General features: G+C 34.1%; 1 protein-coding gene across 13 annotated transcripts in view; it reads left to right on the top strand.

Moving 5' to 3' along the window:
* STAU2 (staufen double-stranded RNA binding protein 2) overlaps positions 1-18,339 on the top strand; it is a 302,828-nt gene that overhangs the window by 29,331 nt on the left and 255,158 nt on the right. For 6 of the 13 annotated variants that reach the window (XM_060286970.2, XM_060286974.1, XM_030859552.2 and 3 more), the window contains exons 3-4: positions 2,904-3,034; positions 13,376-13,535. In XM_060286970.2, coding sequence (XP_060142953.1) covers positions 2,921-3,034; positions 13,376-13,535 — 274 coding nt within the window. In that variant the 5' untranslated portion in view covers positions 2,904-2,920. Of the gene's footprint in view, positions 1-2,888; positions 3,035-13,375; positions 13,536-18,339 lie in introns of all 13 variants that reach the window. The other 7 variants (XM_060286973.2, XM_060286971.2, XM_030859558.2 and 4 more) reach the window with 2 other exon arrangements.

Genomic DNA, 18,339 nt, shown 5'->3' with positions numbered 1-18,339 from the left:
TCTACCATTGATCTCTGTCAAGTAGTTAATAAGATTTCAGATTGAATAGAGGAACAACTATGGAAAATAAAATTTTAGTCGTTTTGTAAAATAAAACATATGAACTAGAACTAATTATTTTTAAATTTACCAACTTTAAATGTTTGGGTTTTAGTTATAAAGTTTTATCAAAGTGAGATCTTACATGTATTTTGCACACCTTTCACACCAAAACTTAAATCACACATTAAATCCATTGTGGGATTTCCTTAATGGATTCCATGAGTCCATTATTGGATTCATGTTATTTTTATGAAGCAGAAAGTTAGAATTAATGGAATATAAGTTTAATACCATGTTATTAGCGCTTTCCTTTAAAGAATTTAGATCAGATTTTCTTACCAAGTTTACAGAGCTATAAACTTATCATTTTAATGACATTTAAACATATTTAAATCCTAGGCTATTAATTTTTATACTGTAAAATATAAAATTGTTATATTTTATGTCACATTGTTCTTGCTATGCTCCTAATATTTTTTCCATCATAATAGATGAATATGCAGCATTACTAAGTTATGAAAATTGTTATAGTAGCAGTATAAATGCTGTTTTAGTGTTATGCAAAATTGACTCATTTTTACTAGACTTCAGTATTTTCTCATTTTCATTCTTCTCATTTTCATTCTTCTTTTGCTTTTTGATATTCAGGTAGCTGTGTTGTCTACTGTACTTGAGTATTTAATGCCATGGTATGCAAGGACCAAAATTGATCATAGTACCAGGTCACCTTATATTTTATGTAATGACTGACTTTCTGGTACAGTTTATAAAATGTTTATTTGAATGATATACAGTGGAATAAGTAAAATGCAGATTTCTTCAACCTCTCTTGACTAATATTCTTTGCCTTTTTTGTGCTGTTCCAAAAAGTAATAATTGCTAGGTTTATTTATTTATTTATTTTTGGTTTGTAAGCCACTTAGAATGGTTTAATTGTAGAATTAGCTGTCAGCTGTATTGGTCCTACAGTTGATTGCTTAGATTTTTTTTTAAACTTATGCCTTATTAGGTATTTGTGTAGTATTGTTATAAAATAATTTCTTAATCATAATGATTGTTATCAGGTTATTATACCAAATTATTAGTCCTGTAGAGGGCATTAAAAAGTTAATTAAAAGTATTAAAAAGAATACTATTTTCTACATTAAACCTTGCCATAGAAAGTTTATAGATGAAGTTCCTAAAATCAGCTATTTCCATTTATTTAATGTATTCCTTATGTATTGTGACTACAGTTTAATTGAGCAGGAAGTAATCCATTTGCATGTTTTATGCTTGGGTTTTAAAGTGTTTTTTAACATTGATTCATGGGAGATGAAAGAAAAACTAAAAAGCAGTTAAATATGTCTGTAAATGAGATGAAGGAAAAATATAGGATAAAATACTGTAGTGTTAGGAAAATATTCTGAAGCTGTAATAATAATTGTGGTAGAATTTAAAGTACCATGCATTTAAGAATCTTAACCTTATAACAATCTGAGTTAGTTAAGTGGGATAGATTATTGCCCTTATTTTATAGATAAAGAATAGTAGGCTTAGTAAATTTAAGTAAATATTATTAAGACATTTCAGGTTAGGGAAGGATTTCTTGAGGCAGAAAAGGCCCAGACCATAAAAGATTGATATTATGCATAAAATAATCAATAGAAAAAAGGACAGAAGCAGTTCCCAGAAGAGGAAACCCAAATGATCAAAAACAAAGTTTTGTCAAACATCAGATTGTCAGAGATTAAAGTATCTGACTATGCTGCGTGTTTTCAAGGTTGAAGGGAAATAGTAATTCTCATGCTGCCAGGGGAAGGTAATTTGGTACATTCCTTCTGCGTGCTGTTTGGTAGCGTGTTTTAATTTGTAAGAGTGAAGAATTGGAAACAACCTAAATGTCTACTATCAGTAGGGAGAAGATTAAAAAATTTATGATAAAATGTTGTGATGGAAATTATACAGCAGTTAAAAGTAATGCACTGGATCTATGTAAGTTAACTCTCTAAAACATAATGAAGAGTGAAGAAAATAGTGAAAATGATATGTTTCTTATATTACTATTTATGTGAACTCTAAAACTACATATATCAATACTGTGTATTTTTTCATGGATATGCATGCATTCATACAAATGTATTTTAGAATATCCTGGAGGGATATATTTTAAATTCACATAGTGGTAGTTTCTGGAAAATATAAAGGGAACTTAACTGGAATGTAATACTGTTTTTTTCTTTGTTTTTTTTTTAAAGTAAGACAAAGCAAACATAGAAAGTGTTAATTTCAGTTCTGGGTGATAAGGGCATGGTCATTTGTTAAATTATTCTATTTCTTTTCAAAGTTTCATTAAAAAAAGAAAAAGTTACTAAAACACAGTAGTTGGGAGAGCTAGTAATTAAACTTAGGACTTGATTCCCAAGTCTAGAGCTTTTTCAATTAATATGTTCCTTCAGAATGAGAAGGAAAAAAAGAAAGATCAAATGATGAAAAAGCAGATAAAATTTAGTTTCATAGCAATAAGAATAATGTGTTTATGCTAAAATTTCTTGAGAGGAAAGGAAAGTTACAGGATCAATTAAAAATTATAATCTTATATTGTTTTAAATCTTTAAGCATGCTGTTATCATATATATGTATAGAGAGCAATTTAGGTACTTAGGAAAAAAGTTACCTTAATTTACTGTTTAAAATGTGATACATATTTCTGTTGCATGTAATGGAAGACTTCAGGTGATTTGAAATTTTTGTATAAAATTCATGAAAATAATTTAATCCAAATATACAATCTGATTTCAATCTAAAAAATTCAAAACTAGTTTTTCTTCCATTTTGTAAAGTCGTTCTTCACAAAAACTTTACAGCCTTTTTATTTACAGCTTCTCTCCAAGATAAAATGGCAAACCCCAAAGAGAAAACTCCAATGTGTCTGGTAAATGAGTTAGCCCGTTTCAATAGAGTCCAACCCCAGTATAAACTTCTGAAAGAAAGAGGGCCTGCTCATTCGAAGGTAAGGTTTTGAAGAGAGGTGGTGAGACATGCTTATCAAAGTCTATCAGATTTATCATCTCAGGTTTTAATTGTGCTTTTTTGGGGGGAGGGGGTAGTGGATGGCGTAAAGGCTCTTATTTCTCTATCAGAAATATTTTGCACTCTGTAACTAAACAATTTTATAGCTCATTATGGTTTACAGAGCTCTTTCAGAGACAGTACTTCATAAAAACCTTAATGAAACCACATGAGACATGGATTTTTGATTTCCTTTTAAGAAACTCAGGCACGGAAAAGTTTAGTAACTTGCTTTATAGTTCATGAGTGCCAGTGCCAGCGCTTGAACACGTATTCTGTGGCTCCCAAGTACTGTGCTTTTTCCATGACATAGTAACTGCGAACAGAAAAATGGATACAGAGTAAAATACAACAACGTTACTTAGTGAGATGTCTTTTCCAATATGATTTTTAATTTTAAGAGTCACCATTTATAAAATTTGTATATACCAGTTTTGTTGTTATCTATATATTCAGTTATAATATTCTTTTAAATGGAAAATTGATTTATATTTTTATATAGCCTCATACATATGTTTTTACGTATACATGTTGCAAAGAAATCTATGACTGATGCATTTATGTTTGAGCTCTATTAATCTGTTTTTAAAAACTCAGTCGTGCACAAATTTCCTTGGCACGTTTTTAATCTTGGATATTGGAGATTATGATGATGATTATAAATTTTTGTATACAGTGTGGAAGCAATTGATTCTCTAAAAGTTGGTTAATCTTCATAAAGCACAGGATTATTATTTCTAGCATCTCCTTCAAAGTAAGGAAAATAAGATGAAACTGAAATCCATCAATTTTATTCCATATTAGAGGCTTTTATGAAGGATTTCTGGGCAGCACTTTAATTTGTTCATAGTATTTTTTGTTCAGAGAAGAAGGTAGTGACCTTGGTCTACCTGTCTAGTCTTATACCCTGATCCTCTTCCATTCCCGTTAATCATATCTATTTCATACTCATTCTTTCTGCCCTTAATCACGTTGAACTGTTTTCATTTCTTATAATGTCTCATGTTTTTTCACATCTGTCAGGTTTGAACACACATCTCACGTCTCTCAAACCTTTGTGAAACTTCTCTGCTCCTTCCGCTGGGCCTCCAGCAGGTTCCGACTTTCTTAGTTGTAGTCATTACTGTGCTGTGGTACCATGGTATTTGTTGGTCATTATTATTGTATGAGACTGAGCTTATTTAGGGTAAGAAATATTTTATTCTTCTGCAGTTCATGGTTCCTGTAGTATGTGTCCTCTTTGCTTCTCATGGCCAATTCCAGGTGTTCTTCCCTGAGATAGACCCCCAGGTTTGAATTTCATGTTAATAGACTGACCCCCAGTGTAACATCACAGTAGTCGTTTGCTGACCTCTGGGTGATTCCATCACATTTCTCACGGCTCACTTTCACTCTCTACAATACTCATCCTGTTTTAATTTTTGATGATATCATTGTCTAAATGATGGTTGTTCCAACATGCTGACATTTCAGTTTCTTGCATGTCTCCAATTATGTTGTCTTCCACTCTCCTTCAGCCACTCATTCCTGGGATCACATTCTTGATTTTTTTCATTACCAATAACTGCAAGAGCCTCCATAATTACAATCTCAAGCATTCATTCGTCTCTGACACCTACTTCATTCCCTCTAGTGGTCTGACTTCAATAGTCCTTTCACACCACAGATCCATTGATTCCACCACCGTTTTACTATTTCTTACTTCCCTCAGTCCTCACATGTTTATCTAGCTTAAATTCCATATGCTTTGTATGTACCCTCAACTCTCTTCCCCCCTTGGTTAGTACATGCTTAGCAAAATCCCAACCCAAATCCCAACTCTGCTTCTCTTCTGAGTTACGGATGAACGACTTGTAGAGGCCAACCCCTCTATTTCTGTACTAAATCCCAACCCTTCTCACCTTTTCAAGGTCATTCCTCCAGCTTTCTCTCCCCTCCTCTCCCTTAAGTTTCTTCTGTGTCATTAAATTCCCCTTCTAATGCACCAGGTTTGTTGTGGTCCACATTCTTTTTTCTAGACAGTCCCAGATTCCTTTGGGTTTTAAGGAGATCTAGAGATCCCTTTGACAACCTACACCTACTGCTCTGGGTGTTTTGGTCATAGACCACACCATTTAGCCTGTTGCTCATTTTTAAAGAGTGAGTACTAGAATACTTAGCATATTCTTTAATGAAAGATAGTATTTATGAGTCTAAGTAATATTAATTAATAATTATTGTTAATATTAATTGGCTAGGTCTGGATCCTTTTTGTGGAAAGCAAAGTCCTTTGCATTTATGCATGTCTACCAGTGGTTTTAAGTGAGATACAAACTGTATTTTAATGAAATAAATGATTAACTCTGGCATGAAAAATTTAAACCTAGGCCCAACTCATTAATTTTCTTGGGACATTAACCAGTTATATGGCAATTTCCATATATATACATATATATTTTATACACACACACACACACATACACACACACTTACAGTAGTGGTTTTCAGCCTTGGCTATTCATTGGAATCACCAAGGGAGCTTTAAAAAATACTTATGCCTGAGTCTCACTCCCAGAAATTCTAATTTAATTGGTCTTGGATGAAGCCTAGACATCAGGATTTTTTTAAAGCTCTCAAATGACCCAGATGTGCATCCAGAGTTGAGAAACACAGGATAGAGATTAATGTCTTCAGGGTGGTGTAGAATTGTCTTCTTATACATACTTCATGGGAGGTAGTCATCTATCTACATGCTTTCCTCTTTCCTCCATTGAGTCTTACAGAATGTGAACAACTTGTACAACTTTTGATGTGTGACTATTAAATAAAAGATATATATATATATTTAAGAAATTATTTATTTATTTATTTTTGGCTGCGTTGGGTCTTCGTTGCTGCGCACAGGCTTTCTCTAGTTGCGGTGAGCGGGGGCTACTCTTTGTTGTGGTGCTCGGGCTTCTCATTGCTGTGGCTTCTCTTGTTGCGGAGCACCGGGTCTAGACATGTGGGCTTCAGTAGCCGTGGCACGTGAGCTTCAGTAGTTGTGGCTCGCGGGCTCTAGAGTGTAGACTCAGTATTTGTGGTGCATGGGTTTAGTTGCTCCGCGGCATGTGGGATCTTCCCGGACCAGGGATCGAACCTGTGTCCCCTGCATTGGCAGGCAAATTCTTATCCACTGCGCCACCAGGGAAGCCCTAAATAAAAAATATTTTAATGTTTGCCTTGTCCCCTTTTGTTTTTATACTCACTTTTTAATTGAACTCTGAAGTAATTTGTTACACTTTATATTAACGTGAATTACTATGACATTGCTGTATCTCTTAAGTACCTAAATTCAGTTCTTTATTTTTCCTATGAATTGTTTTGATTTTCTCAAATCTCAGAAGGCTATTATAATATAGAGTATAAGGAAGAGAGCCATGAATAACATAAAGTGGTATTTTCTTTTTTTACTTTATTTCCCTATTTTGATGAGTTGTGTATGTGCACGGCTAAGTGTTAAGAAAGCTGCTCTCGTACTGACACTTTGAGAAGGTTTACTTTGGAATAGATATCACTGAGGGAGGCAGTATTACCCAGTGGCCTTGAAGAGAAGTGGTTTTTTTTTTTTTTTTAATTCTTGCTAGATTTCCCAAGCGTGATCTTTGCCCTGCATTATCCAGCTTGTGTGGCCTTGAACAACTAATTTAGAATCTCAGCTTTCTCATCTGTAATTTGAGAACTATGATACCTGTTCTAGTGTAGTATAATGGAATGATGATTTGTAAATTTTCAGCAATTATGTTGATGATGGAGGTACCCAGATAATTGTCTCATTGCATATTAGTTGTATATAGGATTAAAAAATCCTTGGTAAAATGTCTGTTGAGTATTTATAATATGACAGACACTGTTCGTTATTGGAGCTTTCTACTCTGCTGTTTCCTGCGATGCCTCTCTTTGTATACTCTGGATTCAAGTCCTTTATTAGATATGTGCTTTGCAATTATTTCTGCTTCTTTGTGGCTTATCTTTTTTTAACATTGTCTTTTGAAGAGCAGTAATTGTTAATTTTGATGAACTCCAGTTTATCCATTTGTTCTCTTATAGATTTTGCTTTTGGTATTATATCTAAGAAATCTTTGCCCCATTAAAGGTCGTAAGATTTTCTTCTGTGCTTTCTTCTGGATGTTATATAGTTTAAGGTTTTACATTTGGGTCTTATATTTAGGTCTAATTGCCAGTTTGAGTTAATTTTTGTATATGATGAGTTATGGAACAAGATATATATATATATATTTTTGCATATGGATGTCCAGTTGTTGAAGAGATTTTCCTTTCCTTACTGCATTGCCTTGGCACCTTTGTCAAAAATCAGCTGTCCATATATATGTTTGTTTATTTCTGGACTCTGTTCTGTTCTGTTGGTCTATTTTCCTATCTTTATGCAAATACTATGCTGTTTTGATTACTGTAGCTTTATAATCTGGTAGTACCAGCCCTCTAATTTTGTTCTTCATTTTCAGAGTTGTTTTGGCTGTTCAACATCCTTTGCATTTTCATATGAATTTTAAAGTCAGCTTGTCCATTCTATAAAGCACCTTGCTGGGATTTTGAATAGAATTGCAATTAATTTATAGCTCAATTTGGGGGAAATTAACATGTTAGAAAAACCGAGTCTTCCAGCCTATGAACAGAGTATCTCTTATTTATTTAGATATTCTTTAATTTCTGTCAACAATATTTTGTAGTTTTCAGTGGACAGGTATTTCTCATCTTTAGGTTTATCTCTTTCATATTTTTGATGCTACTTTAAGTGGTATTGTTGTTCAAATTTCAATTTATAATTCTTATTAAGAATTGCTAGTATATAAAAATACACTGATATTTTTCTGTTTTATATATTTTATTTTATACATATTAAAGCATTGAAATATATGTATAACATCTGTGTATAAATATACACATGAGTATGTAGAATAAAAGTGCAAATACAGAAATCAGAAAATTCCTACTTTCTCCATTGTAGGTTAACTTTATTTGATACCGTGAAATACTGCTAAAAATAACTGCCTCTCTAATATAGGGAATCTGCATAGTGCCTAAGAATTTAGGAGAGAGAAATACATCAGATTACTTTTTTTTCTAAAAATTTTTAATACAATTTTTAAGGTTACTTCCATTTACAGTTATTACAAAATATTGGCTATATTCCCCATGTTGTACAATACATCCTTGAGCCTATCTTACACCCAGTAGTTTGTACCTTCCACTCCTCCATCCTTACATTACCCCTACCCCCCTCCCTACTGGTAACCACTAGTTTGTTTTCTATATCTGTGAGTCTGCTTCAAAAATACACTGATTTTTCTATATTGATCTAGCATCTTGCAGTCTTGCTAAACTCACTCATTAGTTCTAGTAGCCTTTTTCTTTCTTTTTTTTTTTTAAGATTCTGGTCGGTGTCCCACAAGCTATTTGTAGATAAAGACAGTTTTAAATCTTACTTTCTAATCTGAATGTCTTTTATTTATTTCTCTTGCCTAATTGCATTGTCTAGAACTTACAGTGCAATGTTGAATAAAAGTAGTGAGAGCAGATATCTCTTAACTTGACTTTATGGACAGTCATTCAGTTTTTCTTCATTAATTTTGATGTTAGATGTAGCTTTTTCTGTAGATGCTTTTAATCAGATTGAGGAGATTCTTCTTTATTTTATTTTTTTATTATTATTTTTTTGCTGAGAGTTTTAACATGAATAGATGTTGGTTTTTGTCATATGGTTCTTCTACATTGATTGAGATGGTCATACGATTTTTCCATTTTTTTTTTTTTAATTTTTCCATTTTTAATCTCTTAGTATTGTGAGTTACATTGACTGACTCTGAAATGTAGAATAAACCCTTGCCTTCCTGGGATAAAATGCTTGGTTATAAAGTATTATCTCATTTCTATATTGATAGATTCCATTTGTTAATATTTTGTTGAGGATTTTTATGTTTATCTTTATGAGAGGTATTGGTGTGTAGTTTTATTTTGTTTTCCCTGGTAGTATCTTATTCTGGTTTTGGTATCAAGGTAACGCTAGCTTCATAGAATAAGTTGAGAGGTGTTCCTTCTTATTCAAGTTTTGGGAAGAGTTTTTGTAAATTGGCATTATTTCTTCCTTAAATGTTTGGTAGAATTTATCATCAGAACCATCTGGGCCTGGAGTTTTCTTTGTGGAAAGATTTTAAATTACAGATTGAATTTCCTTAACATGTATAATGCTGTTCAGGTTACCTGTTTCTTCTTGAATGAGCTTTAGTAACTGTGGCTTTTAAGAACTTAGGTTGTTGAGTTTATTGGCATAAAGTTGTTAAAAAATATTCCCTTGTTTCTTTTTAATATTTTATGAATCTGTAGTGATGTCACCTCTCTCATTCCTGATACTGGTAATTTGTGTCTTATCTTTTTTTCATGGTTAGTCTGCACAGAGTTTACAAATTTTATTGATCTTTGTGAAGTACCAGCTTCTGGTTTTATTGATTTTTTTTTCTCTATTATTTTTCTATATTTATTTTCTTATGTTTGCTTTTATGTTTATTACGTTTTTTCCTATTTACTTCAGGTTCGAGTTACTCTTTTTCTGGTTTCTTCAGATTAAAGCTGAAGTTAACTTACTTGAGACCTTACTTCTTCTCTAGTGTAGGCATTTAGTGCTAGAAATTTCCCTTTAGTACTGTTTTAGCAGTGTCGTCTTTTGAAATGTAGAGTTTTCATTTTCATTCAGTTTAAAATACTTTCTATTTTCCCCTTGGTTTCTTCTTTTACCCATAGGTTATTTAGAAATGTGTTATGTAGTTTCCAAATATTTGGAGATTTTCCAGAGATCTTTCTGTTCTTATTTTCTAATTTAATTCTATTGTGTTCAGAGAGCATACTGTTCATCACTTGACTCCTTAGAATTTGTTGTGACTTGTTTTATGGTCCAGAATATTGTCTGTCTTGGTAAATTTTTTGTGAGAAATTGAGAACAAATGTATATTTGTTCTTCTTGGGTGGATGTTTTAGAAACATTGCAGTCAAGTTATGTTGGTTGATAGTGTTGTTCAGGTCTACTGTATTCTTCCTGATTGCTTGGTCATTGTTATATCAATTATTGGGAGAGAGGTATTGAATCTCTGACTTTAATTGTGGATTCTTTATTTCTCTTTGCAGTTCTGTTAGTTTTTGCTTCATGTATTTTGAAACTTTGTTATTAGTCACCCAAGTGTTTAGGATTGTTAATCCTCTTCTTGATTAACTGGCCCCTTTATCGTTATGAAATGACCTTTGTTATCACTGGTAGTAGTCTTTGCTCTGGAATCTACTTTGTCTGATATTTATATAACCATTCTGACCTTTCATTGCTTTATGTTATCATGATAAAGTTTTTTCTATCCCATTGCTTTTAAGCCATGTGTCTTTATAGTTGAGGGTAGCATACAGTTGGATTTTGTTTTTTTTATCCAGTTTGACAATCTCTACATTTCAAATGGCATTTACACAATTTTGTTTTAATTTTCATAACCATTCTCTGTGTTATTACCCCACTTTCACTAAAGAAGTAAGAAAACAGAGGGAAAGAATTAACTTCCCTAATGTTACACATAGTAAATGGTGGATTGTGACTTCAGCTCATAAACAGTATGTCCCAGGAGTCCTACTCAAAATTAACAAATTTTTATTGTAGTGGGACTCTTTTTTTTCTCTCCAGTTTTATTGAGATATAATTGACATAAAATGTTGTATTAGTTTTAGGTGTACAATGTAGTAGGATTCTTAAGAGGTTTCAGAAAAGCAGAGGATTGACTTGGATGCATTTGCATTTTATAGAATGTTCATGTTGGTGATGGCGCGGTTTGTGGGATCTTAGTTCCCCAACCGGGGATCAAACCGAGGCTTTGGCAGTGAAAGTACGGAGTACTAACCACTGGACCACTAGGGAATTCCTAAGAAGGATAGTTTGAATGGGAAAGTCTTATGTTAAAGGAGTGATATTAGGATGGTCTTACAGTAATTTAGGAGAGGGATACATTGATACTCTTCACTAAGATATTGGCAAACATTACAAAGAAAGGCCAGATCTGAAAAGTATTTTTGAGGTTGAATCAACTGGATGCAGGGGAGAATGCAGAGAGAAATGGAGCAGGCAAGGAAGACCATTCAAAGGTGTCTGGCCAGTGAGACTGGGAAAGTGATGACATCTGGAAGATTAGGAGGCAGGAAATCTGAGTTTATAGGGGCTTTAGACTAAGGTGGTGACAACAGAAATAGCAAAGAACAGTTTTGAGGTGTTGTTAAATAAGTCTTAGGAAAACAAGGATAAACAAAGAAGCTATTGAGGTTTTGAACCTGAATTAATGGAAGAATAATGGCTGGAAAATTCTGGAGCATGAACTGATTTGGAGGAGAATGGGAGAGAGAATGTTTTCTTTGTGGCAGAGTTCTTTGTTATATACTGTAAGTTGAAAGCCAAAAGACCTAGTCATTGAAAAATCGTTTTAAAATCGGGGGTCAATGAATTAAAGATATGTTTTAGGTAAAAATTTTAAACTGAATCAGAATAAAAGAAAAATTATTCACTTTTAATAGATATGTACATATTTTGAATTTCAAATGCTTATAAATATTTTCAACTCTGTATTTTGAAAAATTGAAAACCTACAGGAAAAATTGAAAGAGCAGTATAATGGATCTTTCAGATTTACTAATCATTCAGTTATTTACTGCATTGCTACATTTACTTCTTTTCTTGCTCTTCTGTATAAATACATACTTTTTCCTTGAACAATTTGAAAATAAATTTCAACCATCATGACATTTTATCCTTAAATACTTGTATATCTATCTTGTAAGACCAAAGACATTCTTCTTCATAACCATAGTACTATAATCACTCAAGAAATTTAAACTTGACTGAGTTTGTTTAGTATATTATGGTCTATAGTCAAATTTCCCTGGTTGTTCTCTAAATGCCCTTTATACTTTTCTTCCCAGTACGAATCCAGTCAGGGATCATACATTGTACTTTATTACACCCCATCATGTCTCTTCAGCATCCTTTAATCTAGGACAGCCCCCATGCATTCTTTTGTTTGGTTTTTTCTTTCATAATATTGACAGTTTTGAAGAGTTTAGGTCAGTTGTCTTATAGAATATACCATAACCCAGATCTGCCTGATTGTTTCTCTATGATTAGATTCAGGGTAAACATTTTTAGCCAAGAATGCTACATACTTCTCATTGGATCATATCAGGAGGCACATGATGTCCCTTTGAATGATTATTGATGATGCTAACTTTAATCACTCTGTTGTTAAAGGTATTTTCTACCTGATTTCTTTCCTGCAAAGACATTTACTTCTTCATAATTAATAAGTATTTTGAGGTTCATACCTTGTATTCCTACAAAGTAGTAAGCTGTCTGTGGAGTAAAACAGCAGATTGTATGTGTATCCTGTAACTTGATCCTAAATTTTAAAGGTGAACAATAGGTTTTTGGATGCATATGGAAATCCGGTGTAAATGGAATGTTAGGATGTGCAAGGGGAGGGGTGGGTGTGAAATGAAGATGGACAGGTAGCTCCTTTGTGCCGTGTTACAAGGGGAACAATCGAAGGTTTTTAACCTGGTGTTGTTTGGAGTGATGCAGTTGGATTTGAGTTTTCAAAAGATAGTTCGATTTAGCAGCAGTCAGTTGAGAGATTATTATATCTAAGCTAAGATACATCTAGTGTAGCAGTGTCACTGGCAGAGAGAGGAAGGAGATTTGAGAAATATTCATGAGGTTAAAATTGACTGAATTTGGTGACTGGTTAAAGGTTGGTTGTGGAGGATTGAGAGTTCCTTGATGACAGAATATTTAATAGGATTTCCTGACTCACTGACTAGATTGTGCTAGGTATAAAGTTTAAGGAATTAGATTTTGTAAAAGTTACAGAGACACAGGACCTTTTGGATTCTCGTATAGTTTCTCTTACTCTTTGTTCTTATTCTACTTTTTTGAAGACTGACTGACATTAACAGTATGATTCCATTTAGGGAAGCGATTTCCTCTTGATACATTCTACCCAACATGTACACTTAGAGCTGCCGTTAAGCCTTTGGATAGAACAGAATTTGGCACAATCTCTTAAAATTCGTTCACTAGTTAGAATAAGATTTTTGTTGCAAATGATCTGTAAGCTCAACTCTAGCTCTAAAATTTTGATTCTGTGGTGTATCTATTTTTCTCTCAGACAGCACACTTTATTTCCTGAAAAATTTCAATGTTTTCTTTGTCTCTGTATGTTTTTCCAAGATGTTCTCAGTGCAGCTGAGTCTTGGGGAGCAGACATGGGAATCCGAAGGGAGCAGTATAAAGAAGGCCCAGCAGGCTGTCGCTAACAAGGCTTTGACTGAATCTACGCTTCCCAAACCAGTTCAGAAGCCGCCCAAAAGCAGTGTTAACAATAACCCAGGTATGGCCCTGACTCGTTTCCTCCTGTTGTCATCTTCTGCATGTGCTGTTCTCTGTATTTTCCTTCATACAGGCCCATTGCATAGTCAACAGGTATTGACAGCACAGCTGGTAAAGACAGCCGGATAATAACTGAAGGTGAGAGAATGAAGACGGTAATTGTAATTATTTTAAAAATTTGCTTTAGTGGATACTCTAAAGGTGCATTATTTACTTTTTATGTGTGATAAAAAGACATTTGGATACAAAGAGCAGAAAATAGGACTGAGTTTTTTTTTCTAAAGCAAAGATAGAAATGATCAATTTCTCTTTCTAAATGTATAATATATAATTTAATAATTAAAAATAGTTATTCTTTATTTTAGTTTAATAGAAAATTATAAAATTAGCCCTAAGCATCTGATTATTTTATTCATGTAGAAATGGTTGCCATTTACATTTAGAACATTCATACGGAGTTTAAGAAACCCACAAATCCGAAAAACCCACCTGTGTGTAATATACTGCTAAGTAAATGAGTATTCTAATTTTAATCTCCTAAGAATAATTTTAAAAAGTTGTTCTAAGTGTCCAGTCATCTCTTGGGAAGCGCAAACCTGTATCAGACACAGTGCATGAATTGGTAGCCTCAAATTAATGAAGTTCCGTAAGTTTAGTGCCAGCCTTATGTCCATTTACTCATCTGTTAACCTATTAATGCAAGTGGCTACCTTCTGACCGATACTGCTTTAGATGGAGTACTTTTGTGACGGAGTGAAAAAAGACACTTGCTGCCGGCAGCGACTCTGTAGTCTGTTTAATTATAGTTCATGTGCTTATGGTCAGAGTCAGGTCAGACACTTCTTTCCCACATGGCACGTGTTAGGTAGACAGTCTCCTCTTGCAAAGACTGCCTTTTCCAGAACTCCATGACTTTCCTAGTAGTAGTCCTTTTGCATCTGTTCAGCTGATTCCAGTATTTATTAAGTATGGGTAAATAAGCAAAAATATTATTATAATAAAAAAACCAATTCAGCTTGAAGCTGGTAAGAGACTGTCTACTTTCTTAACTTTTAAAACTCTTTTCAGATTACTGGTTGATCATTAGCACCACACCACCACCGCCTCTATTAAGCATTTGTTTTAATATATCTAAGAGTTATAAACCATTGTCCTTTGCTGTGAGGATTTTAGTCATTTACATAAAACATGTAACTCAGTGGTAAAGATTAAGTACCAAGTGAGTAATAATAGGCGTCGGTATTATAAGTAATGATAAACATGGACTGAAGTAGTTGAGGTGAGATATAGGTCATGAATAGAGAGTAGGCACGTACGTATAGAGGAGAGAAAAGAATATTCCAGGCTGAGGGAATACGATGAGGAAAGACATTGGAATAGGAATCTGGATGATGGGTTTTGCAAAAAAAAATTTTTTTGTAGACGGTTTTTAATTAGAGCAGGTTAAGTGGCTAGTAAGAGACAAGACGAGAGATGTAGTTAGAAAGTAGGTTGTGATGGACTTGACTGCAGCTTTAGGAGATAAATTTTATCCATAGTTTGGATTAATTTTCACGAGCAGGTGGGTGATGTGTTTAAAAGAGCAGTTTAGGAAGTTGAGTTTGACATGTGAATGGAAGGTGGAAAATACCAAAAGCAAAATCAGTTAGGAAACCACTGCCATAGTTTACGGGTGAAGAAAGAAAAGAAACACACGTGCGTGGAATGCTGTTGCCCCCTCCTCTGCTGGAATGTTGGCGCGGCAGTTGGAATGGACAGAAGGACAAGTGTCCATTTGTGTTGTGTGCTGAGCTTTGGGTCAGGTCCACTTCCAAGGGTTGTAGCCGGAGGTAAACTAGCAAAGGAGTCAGAGGAAGGAAACAGGAGAGAGTCTGGCTCCCTGGCCTTTCAGACCAGTGGAGATAAGTTTCCACCGTGGAATGTTGCAGTGAGCTGACAGAACGAGTAGATTTTGGGGGGTAAATTTTAATTTTATTTTTTTGTGTGACATTTTACACGTTTATTCACTGTTGAGGTAAATTTTTAAAATAAAGCCTAATATTATGTTCTGGCAAGTGCACAGATTATGGTTGTTGAGCCTTGATGGCGTTTTGCACTGTGAACACTTTGCAGGCTTTACCAGTGCCTCAGAAGCCTCCCTCATGCCCTCTTTTAGTGGTTAAACATCTCCAAAGGAACCACTCTTCTTCTCTCTGTCATCCTAGATTTGTTGTGCCTGCTTGTTGGAATCATGCATCATACTTTTTTGTGATAGCTTGTTTTTCTCAATGTCATGTTTGTGAGATTCATTGTGTTGTGTGTTAACAGTCTAGTATTTCTTTGCTATGTAGTATCCCACTGCATGGATATACCACAATTTACTTATTCATTATACTAATGGTGGACATTTGGGTTGCTTCTAGTTTGGGGCTGTTAGAAGTAAGATTGCTATGAATATTCTTGTATGTATACATTTTTGTTGGCTGTGTAGCTAGGATTGGAATTGTTGAGTCGTAGGTTTTGCATGTTTTCAGTGTTAATACATAATGTCAAACATATCACATTTCACTCCCACTAGCAGTATATGAGAGTTTTCCACATCCTTGTCAATATGGGGTATCTTAAAATTTCTACCTGTTCTTCTGGGGATATGGTGGTATTTCACTGTGGTTTTAATTTGCATTTCCCTAATAATTAAAGTGATCACCTTTTCATATGCCTGTTGCCATTAGGATCTTCTCTGCTGTTGATATATTTTTCCTGTTAAGAAACTGCCTTGTCAGTTTTTCAATTTTTTATTGACTTACAGGGTTCTTACGTATTCTGGATTAATATACTTTGTCAGATATGTGTATGGCAAATATCTCCATATTCCTAATGGTGCATTTTGATGAACATAAATTTTTATATTAATAAAGTCTAATTTGTTAGTCTTTTCCCTTATGGTTAGTGCTTTTTAAAAATTGAAGTCTAATTGACACATAGCATTATGTTAATTTCAGCTGTACAACATAATGATTTGTATTGTATGCGTTGTGAAATCACCAGAATATCTCATTAACATCGGTCACCATACATAGTTATTAAAATATTTTCTTTCTCATGATGAGAACGCTTTAGATATACTCTTAGCAACTTTCAGATATAAAATACAGTATGATTAACTATAATCACCATGCTGTATATTACATCCCCATGATTTATTTATTTTATAACTGGAAGGTTGTACGTTTTTGACCCCCTTCACCTATTACACCTCCCCCTACTTCCCACCTCTGGCAGCCACCAATCTCTTCTCTGTATCTATGAGTTCTGTTTTTTTGTGTTTTCTTTTTTTTAGATTCCACATATAAGTGAGGTCATATGGTATTTGTCATTCTCTGTCTGACTTATTTCATTTAGCATAATGCCTTCAAGAGCCATCCATGTTGTCACAAATGGCAAAAATTTTTTTATTGCTATATAATCGTCCATTGTATATGTGTGTCATCACCTCTTCTTTATCCATTCATCCATCAGTGGACACTTAGCTTGCTTCCATGAACGTGGGGGTGCATATATCTTTTCAAGTTAGTGTTTTTGTTTTTTCAGGATAAATGCCCAGAAGTGGAATTGCTGGAATGGTGGTGCTTTTTTTGTGCTCTTTAAGACATCTTTATCTCCCACAGAATTGTGACGATAACCTCATATTATTTTTAGAAGTTTTATTATTTTATCTTTTAAATTTAGATCTACAGTCTGTCAGGAATTGAGGTTTATGTATGAGGTGAGGTAGGAGTCAAGATTTTTTTCTTCCTTTTAATATATAACTTAGCACTTTTATTGAAAAGACGATCCATTCCTGTCTGCACTGCAGAGGAGGGGAGATCCAGTCCTGACTTCACAGGAAGTAGATGGACCTTAAAAAGTAGTTATGTCCCAGAGAGGAGTTAAATTTAGTACAGCATGGGTAATCTGCTGTTAATGAGGAGGATATCATAGAACTACTTTGCTTTCTCCTTCCTCTTATTTTTTTAAACTTTTTTTAGAAATAATTTCTTATACATATAAATTTTGTAGAAAGAGTACATAGAGCTCCCAGGTACCCATCACTCAGAAATGGTTAACATTTCTGAACCTTTTGAGAATAAGTTATGGACATGGTGTCCCATTACCCATTATTTCTTAAGTACACAGACACTGTCCTATCAGGAAGTTAACATCGATTTGGTATCACCGTGTAATCCACAGACTCCAGTCACACTTCACTGATGGTCCCAGTTATGTCCTTTGTAAGACCAGCATCTAATCAGCATCATGGGCTTACTGTTTCTCTTCATTCCACTTCAGTCTGAAACAGTTCCTCAGTCTTTCTTGTTTTTTATGACCTTGACGTTTCTACACATCATTTGTAGAATGCGCCTCACTGGAGTTTGTCTGGTGTTTCCTCATGATTTATGCATTTTTAGCATGAATATCATCACAGAAGTGACCTGGGCTCATCTCGGTGTTTCATATCAGGAGACACATGATACTGATTTGTCCCATTAGTGATGTCTTTTGTTTCTTGGTGAAGAGTATGTCTGCCAGGCTTCTGTATTGTAAAGTTAATTAATTTTAAGTATGTTTTATTATTAAATAATATAATTAACAAATATATTTTAAAATAAATTTATTTATTTATTGTTTATTTTTGGCTGCGTTGGGTCTTCGTTGCCGCACGCGGGCTTTCTCTAGTTGAGTAGCGGAGAGTAGCGGAGGCTACTCTTCATTGCGGTGCGCGGGCTTCTCATTGCGGTGGCTTCTCTTGTTGTGGAGCACGGGCTCTTAGGCGGATGGGCTTCAGT

This window comes from Globicephala melas, chromosome 17, assembly GCF_963455315.2.
Source record: "Globicephala melas chromosome 17, mGloMel1.2, whole genome shotgun sequence".
NCBI lineage: Eukaryota > Metazoa > Chordata > Mammalia > Artiodactyla > Delphinidae > Globicephala > Globicephala melas.
This window is presented reverse-complemented; position numbering and strand designations above follow the sequence as displayed.